The sequence below is a fragment of the Mobula birostris genome, chromosome 4, assembly GCF_030028105.1.
Source record: "Mobula birostris isolate sMobBir1 chromosome 4, sMobBir1.hap1, whole genome shotgun sequence".
In the NCBI taxonomy this organism is placed as follows: domain Eukaryota; kingdom Metazoa; phylum Chordata; class Chondrichthyes; order Myliobatiformes; family Myliobatidae; genus Mobula; species Mobula birostris.
Genome location: NC_092373.1, coordinates 106,649,895 through 106,675,163, shown reverse-complemented (window position 1 = coordinate 106,675,163; position 25,269 = coordinate 106,649,895). Strand labels below are relative to the sequence as shown.

At 42.2% G+C, this 25,269-nt stretch overlaps 1 protein-coding gene across 1 annotated transcript in view; it reads right to left on the bottom strand.

Moving 5' to 3' along the window:
* cfi (complement factor I) overlaps nucleotides 1-25,269 on the bottom strand; it is a 235,399-nt gene that overhangs the window by 30,269 nt on the left and 179,861 nt on the right. The window contains exons 8-10 of the mRNA XM_072254679.1: nucleotides 11,465-11,494; nucleotides 10,482-10,597; nucleotides 7,420-7,523 (exon numbers count right to left, since the gene is read on the bottom strand). Of these exons, the coding sequence (XP_072110780.1) occupies nucleotides 7,420-7,523; nucleotides 10,482-10,597; nucleotides 11,465-11,494 (250 nt within the window). The remainder of the gene's footprint in view (nucleotides 1-7,419; nucleotides 7,524-10,481; nucleotides 10,598-11,464; nucleotides 11,495-25,269) is intronic.

The following is a 25,269-nucleotide window of genomic DNA, read 5'->3' as shown; positions in this document are numbered from 1 at the left end:
GTCGCGAGGTCATGATGCAGCTCTATAAAACTCTGGTTAGGCCACACTTGGAGTACTGTGTCCAGTTCTGGTCGCCTCACTATAGGAAGGATGTGGAAGCATTGGAAAGGGTACAGAGGAGATTTACCAGGATGCTGCCAGGTTTAGAGAGTATGCATTATGATCAGAGATTAAGGGAGCTAGGGCTTTACTCTTTGGAGAGAAGGAGGATGAGAGGAGACACGATAGAGGTGTACAAAATAATAAGAGGAATAGATAGAGTGGACAGCCAGCGCCTCTTCCCCAGGGCACCAGTGCTCAATACAAGAGGACATGGCTTTAAGGTAAGGGGTGGGAAGTTCAAGGGGGATATTAGAGGAAGGTTTTTTACTCAGAGAGTGGTTAATGCGTGGAATATACTGCCTGAGTCAGTGGTGGAGGCAGATACACTAGTGAAGTTTAAGAGACTACTGGACAGGTATATGGAAAAATTTAAGGTGGGGGGTTATATGGGAGACAGGGTTTGAGGGTCAGCACAACATTGTGGGCTGAAGGGCCTGTAATGTGCTGTACTATTCTATGTTCTCTGTATAAAGTATTAGACTGCAGTTAGTGTCCAGGAGAAAATAGATGTTTCGATAATGTAATAGGATAAAAACATTTCATCAGGTTGAAAATGAGTGAAAATTATTGCCAATTTTAAATTGATTGATAAAACAGAGGTTTGGATATTTCTTTTTACACAGATGATTGCTTTCGCAATCACAGAGAATGATTTTAAGAGAATATTGAGGATATTTGAAAAAGAGAATATTTGAAACAGTAAGATACAAGAATTTAGCAAGCCTAAAATTGTGAAATTAGATTAGCTTCCTTGCTGCAAATATCTATCTTACTATAAACAGCCAGACAGAAGAAACTGTGCAATATAGGCCCACTGGCCGTTAAGGACACAAATAATTATGACCATTAAAAAGGGGAATGTGAATCTTTAGGTTTGCATCTGATGGGTAAAGGAAATAAAATTGAACTCACTTATATCACATTTGGAAAAGTACAAGTAGAATTAGAACATATAGAACATAGAATTGTACAGCACAGTACAGGCCCTTCGGCCCACAATGTTGTGCCAAACCTCAAACCCTGCCTCCCATATAATCCCCACCTTAAATTCCTCCATATACCTGTCCAGTAGTCTCTTAAACTTCACTAGTGTATCTGCCTCCACCACTGACTCAGGCAGTGCATTCCATGCACCAGCCACTCTCTGAATAAAAAAACCTTCCTCTAATATCCCCCTTGAACTTCTCACCCCTTACCTTAAAGCCATGTCCTCTTGTGTTGAGCAGTGGTGCCCTGGGGAAGAGGCGCTGGCTGTCCACTCTATCTATTCCTCTTAATATCTTGTATACCTCTATCATGTCTCCTCTCATCCTCCTTCTCTCCAAAGAGCAAAGCTCTAGCTCCCTTAATCTCTGATCATAATGCATACTCTCTAAACCTGGCAACATCTTGGTAAATCTCCTCTGTACCCTTTCCAATGCTTCCACATCCTTCCTATAGTGAGGCGACCAGAACTGGACACAGTACTCCAATGTGGCCTAACCAGAGTTTTATAGAGCTGCATCATTACCGCACAACTCTTAAACTCTATCCTTTGACTTATGAAAGCTAACACCCCATAAGCTTTCTTAACTACCCTATCTACATGTGAGGCAGCTTTCAGGGATCTGTGGACATGTACCCCCAGATTCCTCTGCTCCTCCACACTACCAAGTATCCTGCCATTTACTTTGTACTCTGCTTTGGAGTTTGGCCTTCCAAAGTGTACCGCCTCACACTTCTCCGGGTTGAACTCCATCTGCCACTTGGCAGCCCACTTCTGCATCCTATCAATGTCTCACTGCAATCTTCGACAATCCTCTACACTATCTACAACACCACCAACCTTTGTGTAATCTACAAACTTGCCAACCCACCCTTCTACCCCAACATCCAGGTCGTTAATAAAAATCACGAAAAGTAGAGATCCCAGTACTGATCCTTGTGGGACACCACTAGTCACAACCCTCCAATCCAAATGTACTCCCTCCACCACGACCCTCTGCCTTCTGCAGGTAAGCCAATTCTGAATCCACCTGGCCAAACTTCCCTGGATCCCATGCCTTCTGACTTTCTGAATAAGCCTACGTGTGGAACCTTGTCAAATGCCTTACTAAAATCCATATAGATCACATTCATTGCACTACCCTCCTCTATATGCCTGGTCACCTCCTCAAAGAACTCTGTCAGGCTTGTTAGACATGATCACAAAGCCATGTTGTCTGTCCCTGATCAGACCATTATTCTCTAAATGCCCATAGATCCTAGCTCTAAGAATCTTTTCCAAAGCTTTCCCACCACAGACATAAGGCTCTATAATTACCCAGACTATCCCTACTACATTTTTTGAACAAGGGGACAACATTCGCCTCCCTACAATCCTCCAGTACCATTCTCGTAGACAACGAGGACATAAAAGTCCAAGCCAGAGGCTCAGCAATCTCTTCCCTCACCTTGTGGAGCAGCCTGGGGAATATTCCGTCAGGCCCCGGGGACTTATCCATCCTAATGTATTTTAACAACGCCAACACCTCCTCTCCCTTAATATCAACATGCTCCAGAACATCAACCTCACTGATATTGTCCTCACCGTCATCAAGTTCCCTCTCATTGGTGAATACCGAAGGGAAGTATTCATTGAGGACCTCGTTCACTTCCACAGCCTCCAGGCACATCTTCCCACCTTTCTCTCTAATCAGTCCTACCTTCACTCCAGTCATCCTTTTCTTCTTCACATAATTGAAGAATGCCTTGGGGTTTTCCTTTACCCTACTCGCCAAGGCCTTCTCATGCCCCCTTCTTCCTCTTCTCTGCCCCTTCTTAAGCTCCTTTCCTGCTTCCCTATATTCCTTAATAGACCCATCTGATCCTTGCTTCCTAAACCTCATGTATGCTGCCTTCTTCCACCTGACTAGATTTTCCACCTCACTTGTCACCCATGGTTCCTTCACCCTACCATTCTTTGTCTTCCTCACCGGGACAAATTTATCCCTAACATCCTGTAAGAGATCCCTAAACATTGACCACATGCCACGGGGTTCCAATGTTTCAGATGTGATCGAGGCAGAGGAATGAAAGGTGGGGGAGTAGCATTGCTTGTTAGGGAAAATATTACAGCAGTGCTCAGGCAGGACAGATTAGAGGGCTTGTCTACTGAGTCCTTATGGGTGGAGCTGAGAAACAGGAAAGGTATGGCCACATTAGTGGGATTGTATTACAGACCACACAATAGTCAATGAGAATTGGAAGAGCAAATCTGCAGAGAGATAGCAGGCAACTGCAGGAAACATAAAGTTGTGGTGGTTAGGGATTTTAATTTTCCATATATTGATTGGGACTCCCATACTGTTAGGGGTCCTGATGGTTTAGAGTTTGTAAAATGTGTTCAGGAAAGTATAGAGGGACCAACTAGAGGGGATGCAATATTGGATCTCCTGTTAGGAAACCAGTTAGGACAAGTGACGGAAGTCTGTGTAGGGGAGCACCTTGGTTCCAGTGATCATAACAGCATTAGTTACAACTTGATCATGGATAAAGATAGATCTGGTCCTTGGGTTAAGGTTCTAAACTGGAATAAGGCCAAATTTGAAAAAAATAGAAAGAATCTAAAAAGTGTGGATTGGGACAGGTTGTTCTCTGGCAAAGATGTGATCGGTAGGTGGGAAGCCTTCAAAGGAGAAATTTTGAGAGTGCAGAGTTTGTATGTTCCTGTCAGGATTAAAGGCAAAGTGAATAGGAATAAGGAACCTTGGTTCTCAAGAGATATTGCAACTCTGATAAAGAAGAAGAGGTTGTATGACATGTATAGGAAACAGGGAGTAAATCAGGTGCTTGAGGAGTATAAGAAGTGCAAGAAAATACTTAAGAAAGAAATCAGGAGGGCTAAAAGAAGACATGAGGTTGCCTTGGCAGTCAAAGTGAAGGATAATCCAAAGAGCTTTTACAGGTATATTAAGAGCAAAAAGATTGCAAGGGATAAAACTGGTCCTCTTGAAGATCAGAGTGGTCGGCTATGTGCGGAACCAAAGGAAATGGGGGAGACCTTAAATAGGTTTTTTGTGTCTATATTTACTAAGGAAACTGGCATGAAGTCTATGGAATTAAGGGAAACAAGTAGTGAGATCATGGAAACTGTACAGATTGAAAAGGAGGAGATGCTTGCTGTCTTGAGGAAAATTAAAGTGGAAAAATCCCCGGGACCTGACAGGGTATTCTTTCGGACCTTGAAGGAGACTAGTGTTGAAATTGCAGGGTACCTGACAGAAATATTTAAAATGTCGCTGTCTACAGGCGAGGTGCCGGAGGATTGGAGGGTGGCTCATGTTGTTCCGTTGTTTAAAAAAGGATCAAAAAGTACTCCAGGAAATTATAGGCCGGTAAGTTTAATGTCGGTAGTAGGTAAGTTATTGGAGGGAGTACTAAGAGACAGAATCTACAAGCATTTGGATAGACAGGGACTTATTAGGGAGAGTCAACATGGCTTTGTGTGTGGTAGGTCATCTTTGACCAATCTATTGGAGTTTTTCGAGGAGGTTACCAGGAAAGTGGATGAAGGGAAGGCAGTGGTTATTGTCTACATGGACTTCAGTAAGGCCGTTGACAAGGTCCCGCATGGGAGGTTAGTTAGGAAAATTCAGTCGCTAGGTATACATGGATTAGACATTGGCTCAATGGAAGAAGCCAGAGAGTGGTGGTAGAGAATTGCTTCTCTGAGTGGAGGCCTGTGACTAGTGGTGTGCCACAGGGATCAGTTCTGGGTCCATTGTTATTTGTCATCTCTATCAATGATCTGGATGATAATGTGATAAATTGGATCAGCAAATTTGCTGATGATACAAAGATTGGAGGTGTAGTAGACAGTGAGGAAGGTTTTCAGAGCCTGCAGAGGGACTTGGACCAGCTGGAAAAATGGGCTGAAAAATGGCAGATGGAGTTTAATACAGACAAGTGTAAGGTATCGCACGTTGGAAAGACAAACCAAGATAGAACATACAGGGTTAATGGTAAGGCACTGAGGAGTGCAGTAGAACAGAGGGATCTGGGAATACGGATACAAAATTCCCTAAAAGTGGCGTCACAGGTAGATAGGGTCATAAGGAGAGTTTTTGGTACATTGGCCTTTATTAATCAAAGTATTGAGTATAAGAGCTGGAATGTTATGATGAGGTTGTATGAGGCATTGGTGAGGCCAAATCTGGACTATTGTGTTCAGTTTTGGTCACCAAATTATAGGAAGGATATAAATAAGGTTGAAAGAGTACAGAGAAGGTTTACAAGGATGTTGCCGGGACTTGAGAAACTCAGTTACAGAGAAAGGTTGAATAGGTTAGGACTTTATTCCCTGGAGCATAGAAGAATGAGGGGAGATTTGATAGAGGTACATAAAATTATGATGGGTATAGATAGAGTGAATGCAAGCAGGCTTTTCCCACTGAGGCAAGGGGAGAAAAAAACCAGAGGACATGGGTTAAGGGTGAGGGGGGAAAAATTTAAAGGGAACATTGGGGGGGCTTCTTCACACAGAGAGTGGTAGGAGTATGAAATGAGCTGCCAAACGAGGTGGTAAATGCAGGTTCTTTTTTAACATTTAAGAATAAATTGGACAGATACATGGATTGGAGGTGTATGGAAGGATATGGTCCTTGTGCGGGTCAGTGGGACTAGGCAGAAAATGGTTCGGCACAGCCAAGAAGGGCCAAAAGGCCTGTTTCTGTGCTGTAGTTTTTCTATGGTTTCTATGTCCATAGTACATTTCCCTGCAAAAACATCGTCCCAATTCACACCCAGAAGTTCTAGCCTTATAGCCTCATAATTTGCCCTTCCCCAATTAAAAATTTACCTGTCCTTTCTGATTCTATCCTTTTCCATGATAATGCTAAAGGCCAGGGAGTGGTGGTCACTGTCCCCCAGATGCTCACCCACTGAGAGATCTGTGACATGACCCGGTTCATTACCTAATACTAGATGTAGTATGGCATTCCCCCTCGTCAGCCTGTCAACATACTGTGACAGGAATCTGTCCTGGAAACACTTAACAAACTCTGCCCCGTCCAAACCCTTGGAACTAAACAGGTGCCAATCAATATTAGGTAAGTTAAAGTCACCCATGATAACAACCCTGTTATTTTTGCACCTTTCCAAAATCTGCCTCCCAATCTGCTCCTCGGTATCTCTGCTGCTACCAGTGGGCCTATAGAATATTCCCAATAGAGTCACTGCTCCCTTCCTGTTCCTGACTTCCACCCATACTGACTCAACAGAGGAGCCTGCTACATTACCCACTCTCTGTGTAGCTGTAATAGTATCCCTGACCAGTAATGCCACCCCTCTTCCCCTTTTTCCCCCATCTCTATCCCTTTTAAAGAACTGAAATCCAGGAATATTGAGAATCCATTCCTGCCCTGGTGCCAGCCAAGTCTCTGTAATGGTCACTACATCATAATTCCATGTATGTATCCAAGCTCTCAGTTGTCACCTTTGTTCCTGATGCTTCTTGCATTGAAGTACATGGACTTTAGCCCTTCTACCTTACTACCTTTACACCCTTTATTCTGCTTCTCTTTCCTCAAAGCCTCTCTATATGTTAGACAACAGGAATTCTGCAGATGCTGGAAATTCAAGCAACACACATCAAAGTTGCTGGTGAACGCAGCAGGCCAGGCAGCATCTGTAGGAAGAGGTGCAGTCGACGTTTCAGGCCGAGGCCCTTCGTCAGGACTAACTATATGTTAGATCTGGCTTTACTCCATGGACTTCTTTCACTGCTCTATTGCTCCGAGTCCCATCCCCCTTTCAAATTAGTTTAAACCCTCCCGAACCATGCTAGCAAACCTACCTGCAAAGATATTGCTCCCCCTCGAGTTCAAGTGCAACCCATCCAATCTGTACAGGTCCCACCTTCCCCAGAAGAGATCCCAATGATCCAGAAATCTAAAACCCTGCCCCCTGAACCAACTCCTCAGCCACGCATTCGTCTGCCAGCTCCTCCAATTCTTACCATCACTGTCACATAGCACTGGCAGCAATCCTGAGAACGCCACCCTTGAGGTCCTGTTCTTCAGCCTTCTGCCTAGTTCCCGAAACTCACACTTCAGGACCTCACCCCTCATCCTGCCTATGTTGTTGGTGCCAACATGTATCACGACTTCTGGTTGCTTTCCCTCTCGTACCAGGATGTCGTTCACCCGGTCAGAGACATCCTGGACCCTGGCACCTGGGAGGCAACAAACCATGCGGATTTGCCTCCATTTTAAACAAAATGCATAAAAGTAATGAAAAAAGTGTCATGAAGCTTATTTAGAATTAGAATTTGAGGTCCAGTGAGGACAGGATTCACACCTTAAACAATGTGCAGCTGTTAGAATCCAACAACCACCAATGAAGACTCCCCCACAGTTCAGAAATTCACCATCATAAACAGCTATTTGCCAAGGGAATTGACCCTGTGGAGACAAAATAATGTAATTTTGTTGTACTTATAAGAGTGTATCTGAGAAAAGAAAGGTGCAAAATCTATTATATAAGTTAAATGTTTCAAGCAGAGCAGAATATTCATACAACATAGAGCATGAACATAATCCCACTGACACAACACCTCCAAATACCAACCAGCACATGCTCTCTTACGGCAGCATTTCCTCTTGTACCCTCAACTCCCCCACAATTCTCCTGCCATCCATTCACTGCTAGGGGCAACTCACAGCAGCTAACTAACCTCCCAACCAGGATGTAGGTGGAGATCAGAGCACCTGGGGGAAACCAATATAGCCACTAGGAGAGCATACAAAGCCTACAGTGATAGCACCTTAAGATCAAGATCGAACCTGGGTTCTGGATCTGTGAGGCTGCGGTGCTAACTAGCATCATCCTGCTAAGACTCATGCAAGATACAATGTTTCTGATCTAAATATCCAGGATGATCTTCTAAACTTCCTCTTATTTTAACTTCCAAATGACTGCTAACTTTACAGCCAGACAATAACTGTGGAATTCAGCACATTTTATCCTAAAGAGTTTTGGTTGTACAGAAAATGAACTTAAAAGATCAGCTCATATCTATCTTGCACCCTGCTTCCCACAGTGGCTATTAATACACCCTTTGCGGATCAACACTATCATTGATGAATATCTGGTTATGTTCTGCAAAGGTATAGTATCAGAACAATGAAACAATCTGTCTTTAATAATGGCTTACCGCTGGCAAGACATTCCACAGTTTGCTGCTTATGCTCCCATACATGTGCTACTGGGGAGGAAAGTCTAAGGTCTGGCATGAGGGGCTCCAACCATTACTATTCTGCAGGGCATCATTAAGAGGCTGGCCTTAGGTGGCACTCCTAAGATATTTCTATGTATTCTCCCCAACGTCATGAGAGATGTGCCTCCAATTCACCTTTTAATCTAAATTCACCTTTGAGATTCGAGTGTGTTCTGTTGAGACTTCTAAGGAAGACAACGTTTCTCTGCCATTTCAAAAAAAAAGCATTATTTTGTTGTCTGAGATTAAAACCTGCACTTATATGTGATATCCTTTGAATGTCATACATTACAAGTGAGAGGGCATGAATTCCATGATGTCAAAATGTTGGGTGGCATTCTCCTCATCCTCAGCATGTCCTGGGTGGGTGTATCAATATTTTTGTGTCATCTGCTGACTTAATGTGACGGGATCCTTATGAACAGTGCTTTTAAAAAAAGAGAGTCAGAGCTGTACAGCACAAACAACTTGTTATTAAGAGAGAGAGAGAGGTGAAGACTGTTTACAGATTGTTTGGAATTTCTGAAAGGACACTGCCAGCTTCTGAGTTCCTACAGAGAGAGAAGGGAGGAGCTACTTGATTGACAGCTGGTGTTAAGCATGCTGAGATAAATAGAAGGTCAGCTAGTAGACAGACAGACATATGATTTTGGACACTGGATGAGCTTTGTTGTGCTCCAAGAAAGATGGGTTTTTGGAGGATCGATCAGGAGAATCGACCAGTGGCTCTCGCAGTGTGGAAAAGGGGTGACCAGTGGGAAGTTAAGAGTGTGTCCAACCCTCACCTGGGTTGATAACTCCACCACATAAAATGGTCCCCTTGTTGTGGTCACATTCAGTGACTGCTAAAGGATTTCAGAGGACAACGGGAAGATTGATGACATTGGCTTACTCGAACAACCACAACACCTCTCTCTCTCCATCACTACTCAACTCAATACCACGAACTGAATTGAACTTTACTCATTATCGTAAGACTGTGTACATTTTACCCTTAGGCTTGAAGAAGCTTGGTTTTTATATCTCTACACTTATATATATATAAAATCATTGCTAACCTGTTCGATATATCTGAATTTTATTACTGTATTGTGTAGTTACTAATAAACGAGTATTAGTTAATAGCAATACCAGACTCCAAGTTGTTTTCCATTTCTGTTGGTTCTTTAACCCGTCATGGGGTACGTGACACTTAATAATAATCACTCTTACATTCACATCCAGATCATTAATGTATGTAACAAACTCTGAGGGTCTCAGACCTCCCTTCCCCCCCCCATAGTCACAGCATTCTAATCACAAAAACAAACCTCCCCACAATGACTTTAGAACCCCTCCCACTATTTTTCCCACTAACTTCCTGGTCACCTGTGTTAGACTCATGTGCCTATTATTATCTGACTTATCCTTGTTATCCTTGAATAAAGGTATGAGGTGGAATCTGAAGGATGTCAATGCAGGACAGAATGGAAAATGGTGTGAAGAAGCCTTGTACAATGTCTCCCCAGCATTGTCAATCAACACACCCGGACTTGCCTTGCCTGTGACCACCAGCAAACTTTCCCCACGGAGAAGTGTGAGGAATAGCCACCTCTGGAAAAAGTTTTATATAATTTTCTTTGCCAGAAAACTGGAAATGAGACAGTGATATCTTTGTTAGGACTATAGAAAATATATTGTAATTCTTTCATTGATATGTGATGCATATGATGCATGATGTAAGTAGGCGAGGGTATAGTTATGAATCAGAAGGAAGTGGAATTTTGCTGTGAATGTAGAAGAGTGCAGAGAAATTATAGATGAAGAGACACTGTAAAGAGATTTAAAATGATGCACATTTGATAGAATAAGATGATTGAGTTTGTATCTTGACAACACTCGTGGTTTGATTGAGATTTCAGTATTACAGCCATTTTCTGGGAGCTAAGCTCCTGCAGTTTGTTCTTCCCTGAGTTGACAAAGGAATTGCCTCGAGGGCAATCAAAGGAACAAAAAATTAAAGGATGATGTGCAGCAGGGTGACCAACTAAATTCCTCGTTTTACAGATTTGCATAATAGTCAAGATCCACCTTGAGTTCTTAATTTCAAAAGGGAGCGAGAAAAGGGACATTTAAGGTAAAGAAATGAGAATTCTAATTTTACCTGTGAAGCCTCTGTACCTCCTATAAGCCTCTTAGCTCTCCTGTTCGCCGTGTTTAGAGTAACATTTGTAATCCCACAGGATAGTTTAGATATTGATGACTTGAGTTGGCTTCTTTCTAAAGTACAGTAACATACTAATTATGAGCCAGGTAATACATGAAGATTAGGACCATTCACACCAACAACAATCTTGTATGTTTGTGGCCCCAAAACAAGATTATTTCTACATGTGGTACTTCTTACAACTTTACTAATTTTCATTTAATACCCATTGTGTTTACTTGCACCCTGATTAATCTACACAAGGCATAATTGGTAATTAAAAATCAACTACCTATGTGAGCGTAGGTAACAGCTTCCATATTTCCTTTACTTGGTTGGAGAAAATAAGATTGGAGAGATTTCTATTCAGTTGATGCAGAGTCAAGTTTTTTCCTTTCCATTTCAGGTCCCTTATGCTTCAGTGAAGTTCAACATTTGAAATATCTATTACTGAACTGCTCTCCAAGTAGAAAGATTCACTGTGAGACCCTGCAAAACATAGGTTACTTCCTGCATGTTGGGAGCCAATGCCAGAGAAAGTCAGGCATCGATAAAGCCAATCAACTCTGTTTTGATATCTAATTATACTCCATTTACTGTGTTGTTGGCATGTCTATCCCAGATTCTTGAAACAGACACTTTGTTCAGAGATCTGTCATGGAAACAGTGAGGAAAAGATTCAAGGATATGCTCAAAGCCTCTATAAAGAACTATAATACTCCCAGTGACTCCTGGGTACTCTTGACCATGCCTACTCAAGACAGGGAAGGCCCTATCTATGTCAAATCTGGTTGCGGAAAAGCATTGTTGCACCAGCTAAGATAGAACTTTGATGAGTGAAATGTTATCTGAGAGTTTAGACTATGGTGTTGTATGAATTGGAAACTTAGTTTAAAGTACTTTCACACTATTTCTAGAAAGCAAATAATATGTTTGCCTACCTGTTTCATAATCTTTAGTTGTATTCACTTCTTCATGAAACAAAGATCATAAGAAAATATATTAATCATATGCATATTAGTACCATCCTTTTCATGTAATACCTCTCACATTATTTCTTTAATGACTTACAATAGCCTCTAATACATAAATATACCCACACAACGACTAAAAAACCAACTCATAATCAGGTTAGTCCAATCAGGGTAGTTAGTCCAGTTAGGGTAGTTGGCCCAGTTAGGGTAGCTAGTCCAATAAGGGTAGTGTTTCCAATACGGGTAGCTAGGCCAAGAGGGGTAACGTTTCCCATGAGGGCTGCTAGTCCAATGAGGGCATCTACTCTAATGAGGGTATTTGATCCAATGAGGGTTGTTAGTCCAATAAGGGTACCTAGTCCAATAAGGGAAGCTAGTATAAGTTTAGCAAATCCAATAAGGGTAATGTTAGAATAAGGGTAGCTAGTCAATTAGGGGTAATGTTTTCAGTAAGTGTAGCCAGTCCAATATTGTAACTAGTCTAACCAGTGCAGCTAGTCCAATAGGGTAGTTAGAACCAGAAGGCTAGCTAGTCCAATTAGGGTAGTTGGTCCAATTAGGGAACCTACGAGGGGTGATTGATAAGTTCGTGGCCTAAGGTAGAAGGAAATTAGTTATTAACTTCAAACTTTCTGTATTATCACTCAAAGAGTTGAGCTGCACATGCATGTAACAAGAGCGTCTTGGACCTCCAGATGGTCCACAGCAGGGGTGATTGATAAGTTCGTGGCCTAAGTTAGAAGGAGATGAATTATGCAACTTTTGTTACATGCACGTGCAGTTCAACTCTTTGAGTGATAATGCAGAAAGTTTGAAGTTAATAACTTATCTCCTTCTACCTTAGGCCACGAGCTTATCAATCACCCCTGCTGTGGACCAGTTTCTGGAGGTCCAAGATGCCCACTTCTACAAAGAAGGGATCTGTATGCTCCACGACTGCTGGACTGTGTGTGTAAATGTATGAAAAATAAATGTGCTAGGTTTCCTAAAATTGACTCTTTCTACCTTAGGCCATGAACTTATCAATCACTCCTCGTAGTCCAAAGGTAAACATGAGGTATTCTGCAGATGCTGGAAATTCAAGCAACACACGCCAAAGTTGTTGGTGAACGCAGCAGGCCAGGCAGCATCTCTAGGAAGAGGTACAGTCGACGTTTCGGGCCGAGACCCTTCGTCAGGACCTGTTGAAGATCATGGCTGATCATCTACTATCAATACCCGGTTCCTGCCTTATCCCCATAACCCTTGATTTCCCTATCCATAAGATACCTATCTAGCTCCTTCCTGAAAGCATCCAGAGAATTGGCCTCCACTGCCTTCTGAGGCAGCATGTTCCACACCTCCACAACTCTCTGGGAGAAGACGTTCCTCCTCATCTCTGTCCTAAATGACCTACCCCTTATTCTTAAACCATGCCCTCTGGTACTGGACTCTCCCAGCATCTGGAACATATTTCCTGCCTCTATCTTGTCCAATCCCTTAATAATTTTATATGTCTCAATCAGATCCCCCCTCAATCTCCTTAATTCTAGTGTGTACAAGCCCAGTCTCTCTAACCTCTCTGCGTAAGATAGTCCGGACATCCCAGGAATTAACCTAGTGAACCTACGCTGCACCTCCTCCACAGCCAGGATGTCCTTCCTTAACCCTGGAGACCAAAACTGCACACAATACTCCAGGTGTGGTCTCACCAGGGCCCCGTACAAATGCAAAAGGATTTCCTTGCTCTTGTACTCAATTCCCTTTGTAATAAAGGTCAACATTCCATTAGCCTTCTTCACTGCCTGCTGCACTTGCTCATTCACCTTCAGAGACTGATGAACAAGTACTCCTAGATCTCTTTGTATTTCACTCCATTCAGATAATAATCTGCCTTCCTGTTCTTGCTCCCAAAGTGAATAACCTTACACTTATTCACATTAAATGCCATCTGCCAAGTTTCTGCCCACTCACCCAGCCTATCCAAGTCACCTTGAATTCTCCTAGCATCCTCATCACATGTCACACTGCCACCCAGCTTAGTATCATCAGCAAACTTGCTGATGTTATTCACAATGCCTTCCTCTAAATCATTGACGTAAATCGTAAACAGCTGTGGTCCCAATACTGAGCCCTGTGGCACCCCACTTGTCACCACCTGCCATTTCGAGAAACACCCATTCACTGCTACCCTTTGCTTTCTATCTGCCAACCAGTTTTCTATCCATGTCAATATCCTCCCCCCAATGCCATGAGCTCTGATTTTACCCACTAGTCTCCTATGTGGTACCTTATCAAATGCCTTCTGAAAGTCAAGGTACACCACATCCACTGGATCTCCCAAATCTATCTTCTTGGTTACATCCTCGAAAAACTCCAATAGATTAGTCAAGCATGATATAAACTAGTATAGTAAATGTAGCAAGTCCAATAAGGGTAGCTAGTTCAACAAAGGTAACGCTTTCATTAATTTTAGCTAGTCCAACAAATGTAGCTAGTCCAATAAGGGTAACGTTTCCAATATGGGTAGCTATTCGCATATGGGAAGTCAGTCCGATAAAGGTAGCTGGTGCAATGAGGGCCACTATTGCAATGTGATCACAATATCATTAGTTTCAATATAATTATGGAGAAGGATAGGACTGGACTCAGGGTTGAGATTTTTGATTGGAGAAAGGCTAAACTTTGAGGAGATGTGAAGGGCTTTAGAAGGAGTGGATTGGGACAATTTGTTTTATGGGAAGGATGTAATAGAGAAATGGAAGTCATTTAAAGGTACAGGATCTTTATGTTCCTGTTAGGTTGAAAGGAAAGGTTAAAAGTTTGAGAGAGCCATGGTTTTCAAGGGATATAGGAAACTTGGTTCGGAAAAAGAGAGGGATTTACAATAAATATAGGCAGCTTGGAGTTAATGAGGTGCTCGAGGAATATAATGAATGTAAAAAGAATCTTAAGAAAGAAATTAGAAAAGCTAAAAGAAGATATGAGGCAGCTTTAGCAAGTAAGGTGAAAATAAATCCAAAGGGTTTCTACAGTTATGTTAATAGCAAAAGGATAGTGAGGGATAAAATTGGTCCCTTAGAGCAGCGGTCCCCAACCACTGGGCTGCGGACCGGTACTGGGCTGCAGAGCATGCGCTACCGGGCCGTGAGGAAGCGATATGAGTCAGCTGCACCTTTGTCAATATTAAACCGGTCCGCAATGCAAAAAAGGTTGGGGACCCCTGTATTAATGATCTGGATGATGGGGTGGTAAATTTGATTAGTAAGTATGCAGATGATGCTAAGATAGGTGGCGTTGTGGATAATGAAGTAGGTTTTCAAAGCTTGCAGAGAGATTTAGACCAGTTAGAAGAGTGGGCTGAAAGATGGCAGATGGAGTTTAATGCTGAAAAATGTGAGGTGCTACATTTTGGTAGGACATACATGGCATTGAAGAATACTGTAGAACAGACGGATCTAGGAATAATGGTGCATAGTTCCCTGAAGGTGGAATCCCATGTGGACACGGTGGTGAAGAAAGCTTTTGGTGTGCTGGCCTTTATTAATCAGAGCATTGAGTATAGGAGTTGGGATGTAATGTTGAAATTGTATAAGGCATTGGTAAGGCCAAATTTGGAGTATTGTGTGCAGTTCTGGCCACTGAATTATAGGAAAGATGTCAATAAAATTGAGAGAGTACAGAGGAGGTTTACTAAAATGTTGCCTGGGTTTCATCTCCTAAGTTACAGAGAAAGGTTGAACAAGTTGGGTCTTTATGCTTTGGAGCATAGAAGGTTAAGAGGGGACTTGATAGAGGTGTTTAAAATTATGAGGGGGGTTGATAGAGTTGACGTGGATAGGCTTTTTCCATTAAGAGTGGGGGAGATTCAAACAAAAGGACATGAGTTGAGAGTTAAAGGGCAAAAGTTTAGGGGTAACATGAGGGGGAATTTTTTTACTCAGAGAGTGGTAGCTGTGTGGAACAAGCTTCCAGCAGGAGTGGTTGAGGCAGGTTTGATGTTGACATTTAAAGTTAAATTGGATAGATATATGGACAGGAAAGGAATGGAGGATTATGGGCTGAGTGCAGGTCGATGGAACTAGGTGAGAGTAGGAGTTTGGCATTGACTAGAAGGGCCGAGATGGCCTGTTTCCGTGCTGTAATTGTTATATGGTTAATGTGGTTACCTAGTCCAGTAAGGGTACTTAGTCCAGTAAGTATACCTTGGCGAATAAGGGCAGTTAGACCAAAAGATAGCAAGTTCAATAAGGGCAACCAGTCCAATAAGGGTAGTGGTTCCAATACAACAAGGGTACCCAGTCTAACTAGGGTAGCTTGCCATTTAGGATAGTTAGTTCAATAGGGGCAGCAAATCCAATAGGGGTAGTTAGTGCCATAAGGGTAAGTAGTTAATTAGGATAGCTAGTCAAATAAGGGTAGCTAATCCAATTAGTGTAGCTAGTCCAATTAGGGTAGTGTTTCCAATAAGTGTAGCTAGTCCAGTAGGGGTAATGTTTCCAATGAGGGTTGCTAGTTCAATGAGGGCAGCTACTCCAACGAGGGTAGTTAGTCCAATAAGGGTACCTAGTCCAATAAAGTGAAGCTAGTATAATAAGTGTAGCAACTCCAATAAAGGTAACGTTACAATAAAGGTACCTAGTCCGATATAACATTTTCATTAAGTGCAGCTAGCCCAATAATTGTAGCTAGACCAATAAGAGTACCTTGGACAATAAGGGTACCTAGTCATATAAGGTAGCTTGGCCAATAAGGGTAATGTTTCCAATATGGGGAGCTATTTCCATATGGGAAGTTAGTCTGATAAATGTAGCTGGTCCAATGAGGGCAGCCAGTCCAATGACAGCAGTCAGTCCAATACAGGTAGCTAGGCCAATAAGGGTAACTAATCCAATAGGGGGAAGCTAATTGAATTAGAGTACCTAATCCAATTAGTGTAGTTCAATTAAGGTAGTTAGTCCAATTAGGGTACCTAGTCCAATCAGGGAAGCTAGTATAATAAGTGTAGCTAGTCTGACAGGGATAACGTTTTTATTAAGTGTAGCTATACTTAATGAATAATTGTAGCTAGCCCAGTCAGGACAGTTAGTCCAATAAGGGTCGCGAATCCAATGGTGTTTCATTTTCATTAAGTGTAGCTAGTCCAATAATTGTAGCTAGTCCGATAAGGGTACCTAGTCATATAAGGTTATACAGTCCAAAAGGAATGCTAGTCCATCAGGGTGACAAGTCCAATAAGGGCAGCGAGTGCCATAAGGGTAGATAGTCAATTAGGGTAGCTAGTCCAATAAGGGCGGCTAGTCCAATAGGGGTAATGTTTCAATAAGGGCGGCTAGTCCAATAAGGGTAACGTTACAAAAAGGGAAGTTAGTCCAATAAGGGCAGCTGGTCCAATAAGGGTAGTTAGTCAATTAGGGTAGCTAGTCCAATAAGGGTTATATTTCAATACGGGTAGCTAGACCCATGAGGGTACCTAGTCCATTTAGGTTAGCTAGTCCAATTAGGGTAGCTAGTCTAATTGGGGTAACATTTCCAATGGGGGCAGCTAATCCAATGAGGATACCTAATCCAATTAGGGTAGCTAATCCAATGAGGGTAGTTAGTCCAATAAGTGTAGGTAGTCTAATAAGGGTTATGTTTCATTACAGGTTGCTGGTCCAAAAAGAATAGCTAATCCAATTAGGGTATCTAGTCCAATTAAGGTAGTTAATTCAATAAGGGTAGTTTGTCCAATAATGGTAGCTACTCCAGTAAGGGTAACGTTTCCAATGAGGACAGCTGGTGCAATAAGGGTAGCTAGTCCAATTAGGTTATCTAGTTCAATAAGGGTAGCTAGTCCAATTAGGTTATCTAGTTCAATAAGAGTAGCTAGTCCAATAAAGGTAACGTTACAGAAAAGGTAGCTAGTCCAATAAGGGTAATGTTTTCATTACATATAACTAGTCCAATAATTGTAGCCAGTCCAATAAGTGTAGCTAGTTCAAATACTGTATCTAGTCCAATTAGGTTACCTAGTTCAGTTAGGGTAGCTAGTTCAATTAGATTAGCTAGCCCAAATGAAATGATATCATATTTCTTAAATTGGGGGCTGTGCACAATTCTGATTTGATGGAGACAGACGTGAGAAGCACAGAAGAACATCTGGAGAAACTTCTGAAATGCCTGGTTCGCTGCCGCTGCTACTGTGCGATCAAGAATCTCTGGAGGGTAGGCTCCAAATCCTCGGCTTTTCCTGTTGCTGGCAGCCGGGGCTGAGGTCGAAGCGCTCGGCAGAGGTGGTGCTCGGTGTCGGAGGGCTGGTTGGAGGCTCGAAGTTTTCGGACTGTGGTCGGGTGCTTCCAGGATGCTGCATCAGCAAGTTTGCGGTGCTGGAAGGCTCATGGCAGGAAGAGTTTTCTTCCTTCTCCCGTCTGTGTGAGACCATGGGACTTTTGAGAGACTTTGAACTTTTTTTTTACCGTGCCCATGGCCTGTTCTTCATCAAGTTACGGTATTGCTTGCACTGTTGTAACTATATGTTATAGCTATGTGATTTTTGTCAGTTTTTCTGTGGTATCACACCGGAGGAACATTGTATCGTTTCTTAATGCATGCATTACTAAGTGACAATAAAAGAGGACTGTGTGTCCTCATAATCTAATCTAATCTAATTAGGGTAGCTAGTCCAATAAATGTAGAAAGTCCAGTAAGGGTAATGCTTTCATTAACAGTAGGTAGAAAAACATAGAAACATAGAAAACCTACAGCACAATACAGGCCCTTCGGCCCACAATGCTGTGCCGAACATGTGCTTACTTTAGAAATTACCTAGGGTTACCTATAGCCCTCCATTTTTCTAAGCTCCATGTACCTATCCAGCAGTCTCTTAAAAGTCACAATCCTATCCGCCTTCACCACTGTCACTGGCAGCCCATTCCATGCACTCATCACTCTCTGCGTAAAAAAAACCTACTCCTGACATCTCCTCTGTACCTACTTCCAAGCACCTTAAAACTGTGCCCTCTTATGTTAGCCATTTCAGCCCTGAGAAAAAGCCTCTGACTATCCACACGATCAATGCCTCTCATCATCTTATACACCTCTATCAAGTCAGTTCTCATTCTCCGTTGCTCCAAGGAGAAAAGTTCACTCAACCTATTCTCATAAGCCATGCTCCCCAATCCAGGCAACACCTTTGTAAATATCCTCTGCACCCTTTCTATGGTTCCCACATCCTTCCTGTAGTGAGCGAAGTACTTCAAGTGGGGTCTGACCAGGGTCCTATATAGCTGTAACATTACCACTCGGCTCTTAAACTCAATCCCACGGTTGATGAAACCCAATATTGTTGACGTTTCAGGCTGAGCATTTCGGCAGGATTGGAGAAAAAAAAAGCTGAGGAGTACATTTAAAAGTTCTGGTAACTTTGCACACTTTTGTGCAGTTCTACAATGATAACCCCTCAGGAAGCTGGTGGCCATTTGGGACTCTGGGAGGATGGTGGGATACTGTTTTACAATGTGCAGTTCCACAATTATAACATCTCAGGAAGCTGGCGGCTATTTGGGACTCTGGAAGGATGGTGAGATACTGTTTAATATTATGGAATAACCATTGGAGTAATAATGATACCAATAATCTGATTACGATTATTGTGCTCAGTCGTATGCCCAAAAAGGAGGGGACATCAGCGCTCTGGGTCCTCATAGGTAATGGACAGGATAAAAGGGAAAAGAAAGCTTTGAGAGCCGAAGCATTATCACCTTAAAGACATCACTCACTTCGTAAGGTCCTGATAATATTGGATGTCTGTTGTCAATGAATAACAAAGAGGAGTACTTGTAAGTACTTGATGTGACAAAATGGAGTTGTACAAAGTCCAGAGTGCTGTGCTACTATGTTGCAATATATGGCTGTGACTAAAGTAGCAGGGTGAAACTCCAAAGAATGTGCTGACTAAAGGAACACGTGACTGCAAACACTGAACATTGTGCAAAAATGAGGAAGTAGCAGAGAGGACTCAACCACAGATGGAAGCCTACAACAGATGTATCAGAAAGACTGAGCTCACTGGAAATAGTAACCTTGTCTCGTTCTTATGTACAGAAGGAACATTTTGTAAATGCTATGTTTGAAGTCCCCTATAATCCCTGGTGAGAATGGAGGTGAAATTTCTCCTTCCAGATAATAAAGAATGAAGGTGCTTGATAAAGATCACTCAATGTCGGTATTGTCTTTTGTGAGACTTAGCAGAGAGATACTTGACAATGGGTTAAGGGTGAAAGGTGGAATATTTAAGGGGAACATCTGGTGAAACGTCTTGAGGGTCATGAGAGTGTGAAATGAGCTTAACCCACCCACAAAATGGGTTCCCCTGAATGGGGTTGAGCCCAAAAGTGTGGTTCCCTCAAATAAGCTGGTGCCAACCAGAGACCAGGGTCTTGGGGCTGATTTGGTGCCACCAGAAAGCATGATGTGTGCCCCTGGTGATCGACACACCTATGGTAGCTGTTGGCACTTGGGGGAGCCAGTGTTGCACTTGTATGGGTGGGCAGAGATATCTCAGAGTCAGCAGATGGGAGGTCTTGGTATCAGTTGTAACAGGGGTTACCCAACAATCACCTCTCCAGTGCCAGTACAGTAACACTTAGCTGAGCCTGGAGCTGGAGCACGGTAGGTTCCTGTTGCTGCTGTGGACATGAGGTACAACATGGGGGAAATCCCATTGTCAAATTTCACCAAGAAGTAATCAGACCAAACAACATCAGGCAGAACTGGTCAGGATGACAAGCACACATTGGCACACAGAAATGGCAACTTTTAAAATTAGAAATAAATCAATGTAAAAACAAATGTAGAGGTGGAAGAGTGGCCCCTCTGATCCCAGGATGGATGGGATGGAAATGGTGAGGCGACCTAGGTGGCCACAAAACTCTCCCTGGGCCCTGCCCTTCATTCTGTATGTTCTGCTCTGGTTTAATTTACCAACATCCATCAAATGCTACTTAAGTTCAACCTACCATTCCTTTGCCCACTTTCCCGGTTGGTCTTTATCCCATTGTAACCTCAGACAACCCTTACTTTCACCACACACCAGTTTTGGTATCATCCACAACCTCACTAATTGTTCGACCTACATTCTCCTCCAAATCATTAACACATGTGACAAACACCAGATTACTACAAGAAGACAAGATCATTTATACACATGTAGCAGATGAATGGTCCCTCCCAAATATGAACTTACTGGTGTAGTCCAATAATTGTAGCTAGTGCAATAAGTTCAGCTAGTCCAATAATTGTAGCTAGTCCAATAAGGGTTATATTTCAATATGGGTAGCTAGTCCCATTAAGGTATCTAGTCCAATTAGGTTTACTAGTCCAATTAGAATAGCTAGTCCAATTAGATTAGTGTTTTCAATAAGGGTAGCTAGTCCAATATGGGTACCTAGTTTGATAAGGGTATCTAGACCAATTAGTGTAGCTAGTCCAATTAGGATAGTTAGTCTAGTAAGGATAGTCCAATAAGAGTAGCCAGTCCAATTAGGGTACCTAATCCAGTAAGGGTAGCTAGGCCCATAAGAGATGCTAGTATAATAAGAGTAGCAAGTCCAATAAGGGTAACGTTTTTATTAAGTGTAGCTAGTCCAATAATTCTAGCTAGTCTAATAACTGTAGCTAGTCCAATAAGGATACCTAGTCATGTAAGGGTACACAGTCATATAAGGAAAGCTTAGCCAATAAGGGTATTTATCGCCATAAGGGTAATTAGGCTGCTTAGGGTAGCCAATCATATAAAGGTAGTTAGTCTAATAATGGTAGTTAGTCAATTAGAGCAACTAGTCCAAAAGGGTAGTTAGTCAATTGGGGTAGCTAGTCCAATAAGAATAATTAGTCCAATAAGGGTAGCTAGTCCAATAGGGGTAACTTTCCAATGGGGGCAGCTAGTCCAATGAGGGTAGTTAGACCAATTCGCATATCTAGTCCAAAAGGGCACCTAGTCCAATAAAGGAAGCTGGTATAATAAGTGTAGCAAGTCCAATAAGGTTAATGTTATATTTATGGTAGCTAGTCCAATTAGTGTAGCTAGTCCAATTAGAGGTTAGTCCAATTAGGGGAGTTAGTCTTATCAGGGTCGCTAGGCTAATAAGTGTAGCTAGTCGATCAGGGTAGCTAGGGCCTCCGGTCTGGGCCAGTTGCTGGTTGGAGGGGCTGGCTGTGTTTTGCTTGATGCGTGAATGTGGTTTGGAACCTGTTGAGGGAAAGAGAGTGGGGAAGGAACGGAAATTGCTGGGAGGGGGTCGTGTGGGTCCGGTAATGGCAGACAAGATGAGAAGGGGGGTTGAGGGAAAGAAAGTGGAGAAGGAGTGGGATAGGGATTGGGGATCAGAGGTAGGCAGCTGGGGAGAGATGGATTATTGTGAAGGGAGAAATAAAGGGAATGAGGAGATAGTGAGGGGACAGATGAATGAAAACCAAGACAAAGGGAATAAAAGAATAAGAAATGATTGTGGAGAAAGCTCTGAAAGTGAGGAAGATGAACAAGCTCAGAGAGGAGGTGTTGTCATAATTAGGTTTAATGAGAAGGCTCAGGGACATATGAAGAAAATTAACCTGTTTGTGCTAACAACAACTCTGACAAATAAGATAGGGGAAATAGTATTTGCAAAAGTCCTTAATGATGGCAACTTATTGGTAAGATGTGCGAATGAGGAACAACTTGAGAAAGCACTCAAGCTAAAAGAGATAGGAAAATGCAAGGTGGAATACACTGGCAGGGTGGGAGCACAAAACAGTGGTTGTAAAGGAGTGATCACGGGTATACCAATGAGTATAAATATGGAGGAGATAAAGAGGAATATCAAAGGAGGGAAAGTAATAAATGTTCAAAGACTGAAAACAACAAAGGAGGGAGTGAAAAAGGAAAGTGAAACAGTATTGATTGAATTTGAAGAAGAAAGAGTGCCAAGGAAGGTGTTCCTGGGTTTCATGAATTACCCAGTAAGGGTGTATGTGCCAAAGCCACTGAGGTGCTATAATTGTCAAAGGTTTGGACACATAGCTAAAAACTGTAAAAGGCAGAGGAGATATGCTAGATGTGGGGGTGATCATGAATATGGAAAGTGCGGAACAGGAGTTCAACCAAAATGCTGCAATTGTGGAGGAGCTCATAATGTTCCATATAGTGGGTGTAAGGTTATGAGACGGGAGAATAAAATTCAAGAAATAAGAGTGAAAAGAAAGTTCACTTATGCAGAAGCTGTAAGAATGTCAAGAGAACAGAATAATGCTCCTAATGAACAGAGAGCAATAGGGATACAAGAGGTGCAATAAAGAACAAATGACAGGATCTATGTAGACATAAAGGCTCTAGTAACATTCATTGCAGGAGTGATTAATAGTACGGCTGAGGTAAAGTCAAAAAGTGACAAAATTCAGCTGGTGGTAAAAGCAGCAGTAAACCATTTAGGGTTAGTAGGACTGACATGGGAGGAAGTGAGGGAGAACCTCACTAATCAGTCAAGCCAGGAAGTGTCATGTGTTGGTTAATACTAATTATGGTGATTCTTTTACAATGGAATGCAAGGAGCTTACTGGCCAATAGCCAGGAATTCAAGCACTTTATTAAAGAAATGGTTGTAAAACCGAATGTAGTGTGTATTCAGGAAACTTGGTTGAAACCAACTTTAGACTTTGTGGGATATGGGTATACAATGATAAGGAAAGATAGAAATCTAGGGGGAGGAGGGGTTGTGCTATGTTAATCAAGCAAGGTATACCATATAGGGTACTGGAAAAAGGAGATGATCAGGAATACATAGTGGTGGAAGTGTGGGAGAGAGGGGAGGGAGTGGTTATGATTAACTACTACAATCCATGTAAAAGGTTGGATTTGGACAGCCTATTAAAGATACAAGGACAAAACAGACCTAAAGTAGTGTGGTGTGCAGATTTCAATGCTCATAGCACAATATGGGGGGATCAGATTACAGATCCAAATGGAAAGGTAATTGAAGATTTGATGGAAGAAAGGGATTTGGTGTGTATGAATGATGGTAGCGGCACAAGGATAGATATAACAACAGGAACTGAGTCAGTGTTAGATATTACGTTAGTGTCTAATACCTTGGCTGGCATTAGTAACTGGGGAGTTTGGACTGCTTCAACAGTAGGCAGTGATCACTACCCAGTTTTATGTTCAGTGGGTGAAAGAGTTGAAGTAAGTCCAGGTGGTGGAATCCCAAAGTGGGTGTTTGAAAAAGCAGATTGGGGTAAGTTCCAGAAACTGAGTGAAGGAGGGTTGACAAAGATTGATATTTCTGGAAATGTAGATGAATTAAGCAGTCAGGTGACTTCAGCAATTATCATGGCAGCAGAAGGATCTATACCTAGAAGTAAAAATAGGATGAGTAGAAAACTGGCACCATGGTGGACAGAAGAATGTTGTCAGGCTGTAAAAAAACAAATAGAGCATTCAGGCTAGTTAAAAGAACCCATAATATGCAGCATTTGGTTCAATATAAGAAAGCACAGGCAGTGGTGAGAAGAACTATACGTCAAGCTAAAAGGGCAAGTTGGAGGAGTTTTTGCGACAAGGTAGGAAGAACAACACCTGTGGGAGAGATATGGGGAATGATTAAGAGGATGGGAGAAGATAGAAAGGAATGGGAATATCCAGTAATGATATCTGAGGAGGAAACTGCAGTCTCCAGTAGGGATAAGGCTGAGGTCATGGCCAAGTCATTTGTACTGATACACAGTTCAGAAAATTTGTCTGAAGAAGGGAAAGAATAATGAGCCAACACCCAGGTGTGTTAAGCAGGAGGGAAGGAACAGATGATATAATTGATGATCCATTTACATTAGCAGAAATGGTGAGAGCAATAAAGAGATCGAGACTAACCTCCCCAGGAAAAGATCTGATATGCTCTGTGATGCTAAAAAATCTAGGAGAGGAGTGCTCTTGAAGTTGCTGCATTTTTATAACAGCGTGGGAGGAGGGAAGATTACCAAGTGCATGGAAAGAAGCAGTAGTAGTTCCAATAAGGAAGCCTGGCAAGGATCTGTCAAAACCCACTAGCTACAAACCAATTGCATTAACATCAAGTATATGTAAGATAATGGAAAGGATGATAACAGAAAGGTTATCGTATGAGCTTGAGGAAAGGGGAATGCTGGCAAGTTACCAGAGTGGTTTTAGAAAGGGAAGGAATTCCATGGACTCAGTGATTTATGTTAGAGACTGAAATAAGGAAGGCCCAGGCAAATAGAGAGTCAGTAGTGGCAGTGTTCTTTGACATTGAAAAAGCCTATGATATGATGTGGAAAGAAGGATTATTAATTAAACTGCACAAGATGGGGGTTGGTGGGAGAGTTTTTAATTGGATTAAAGATTTTTTGTTTGGTAGAAAAATTCAAGTTCGGATTGGATCAGAATTATCAAAACAGTACATAGTGGAAAATGGCACACCTCAAGGTAGTGTGATTAGCCCGTTACTTTTCATCATTATGATCAATGATGTCTTCACAAAGGTACCAGTGGATATAGGTAGGTCACTGTTTGCGGATGATGGGGCCTTGTGGAAAAGAGGCAGGAACATGGACCATATAATCAGGAAACTACAAGAAGCAATTGATGAAGTGGTGGAGTGGGGATGTAGATTTTCAGTAGACAAAACTCAAACTGTATTTTTTACCAGGAAAAGGGTTGAGGTAGGGAAGAAGTTAAGGATGTATGGGGTTGAATTAGAAAGGGTTGCATCGTTTAAATTTCTGGGAGTTGTATTTGATTCACGATTAACATGGGCAGACCA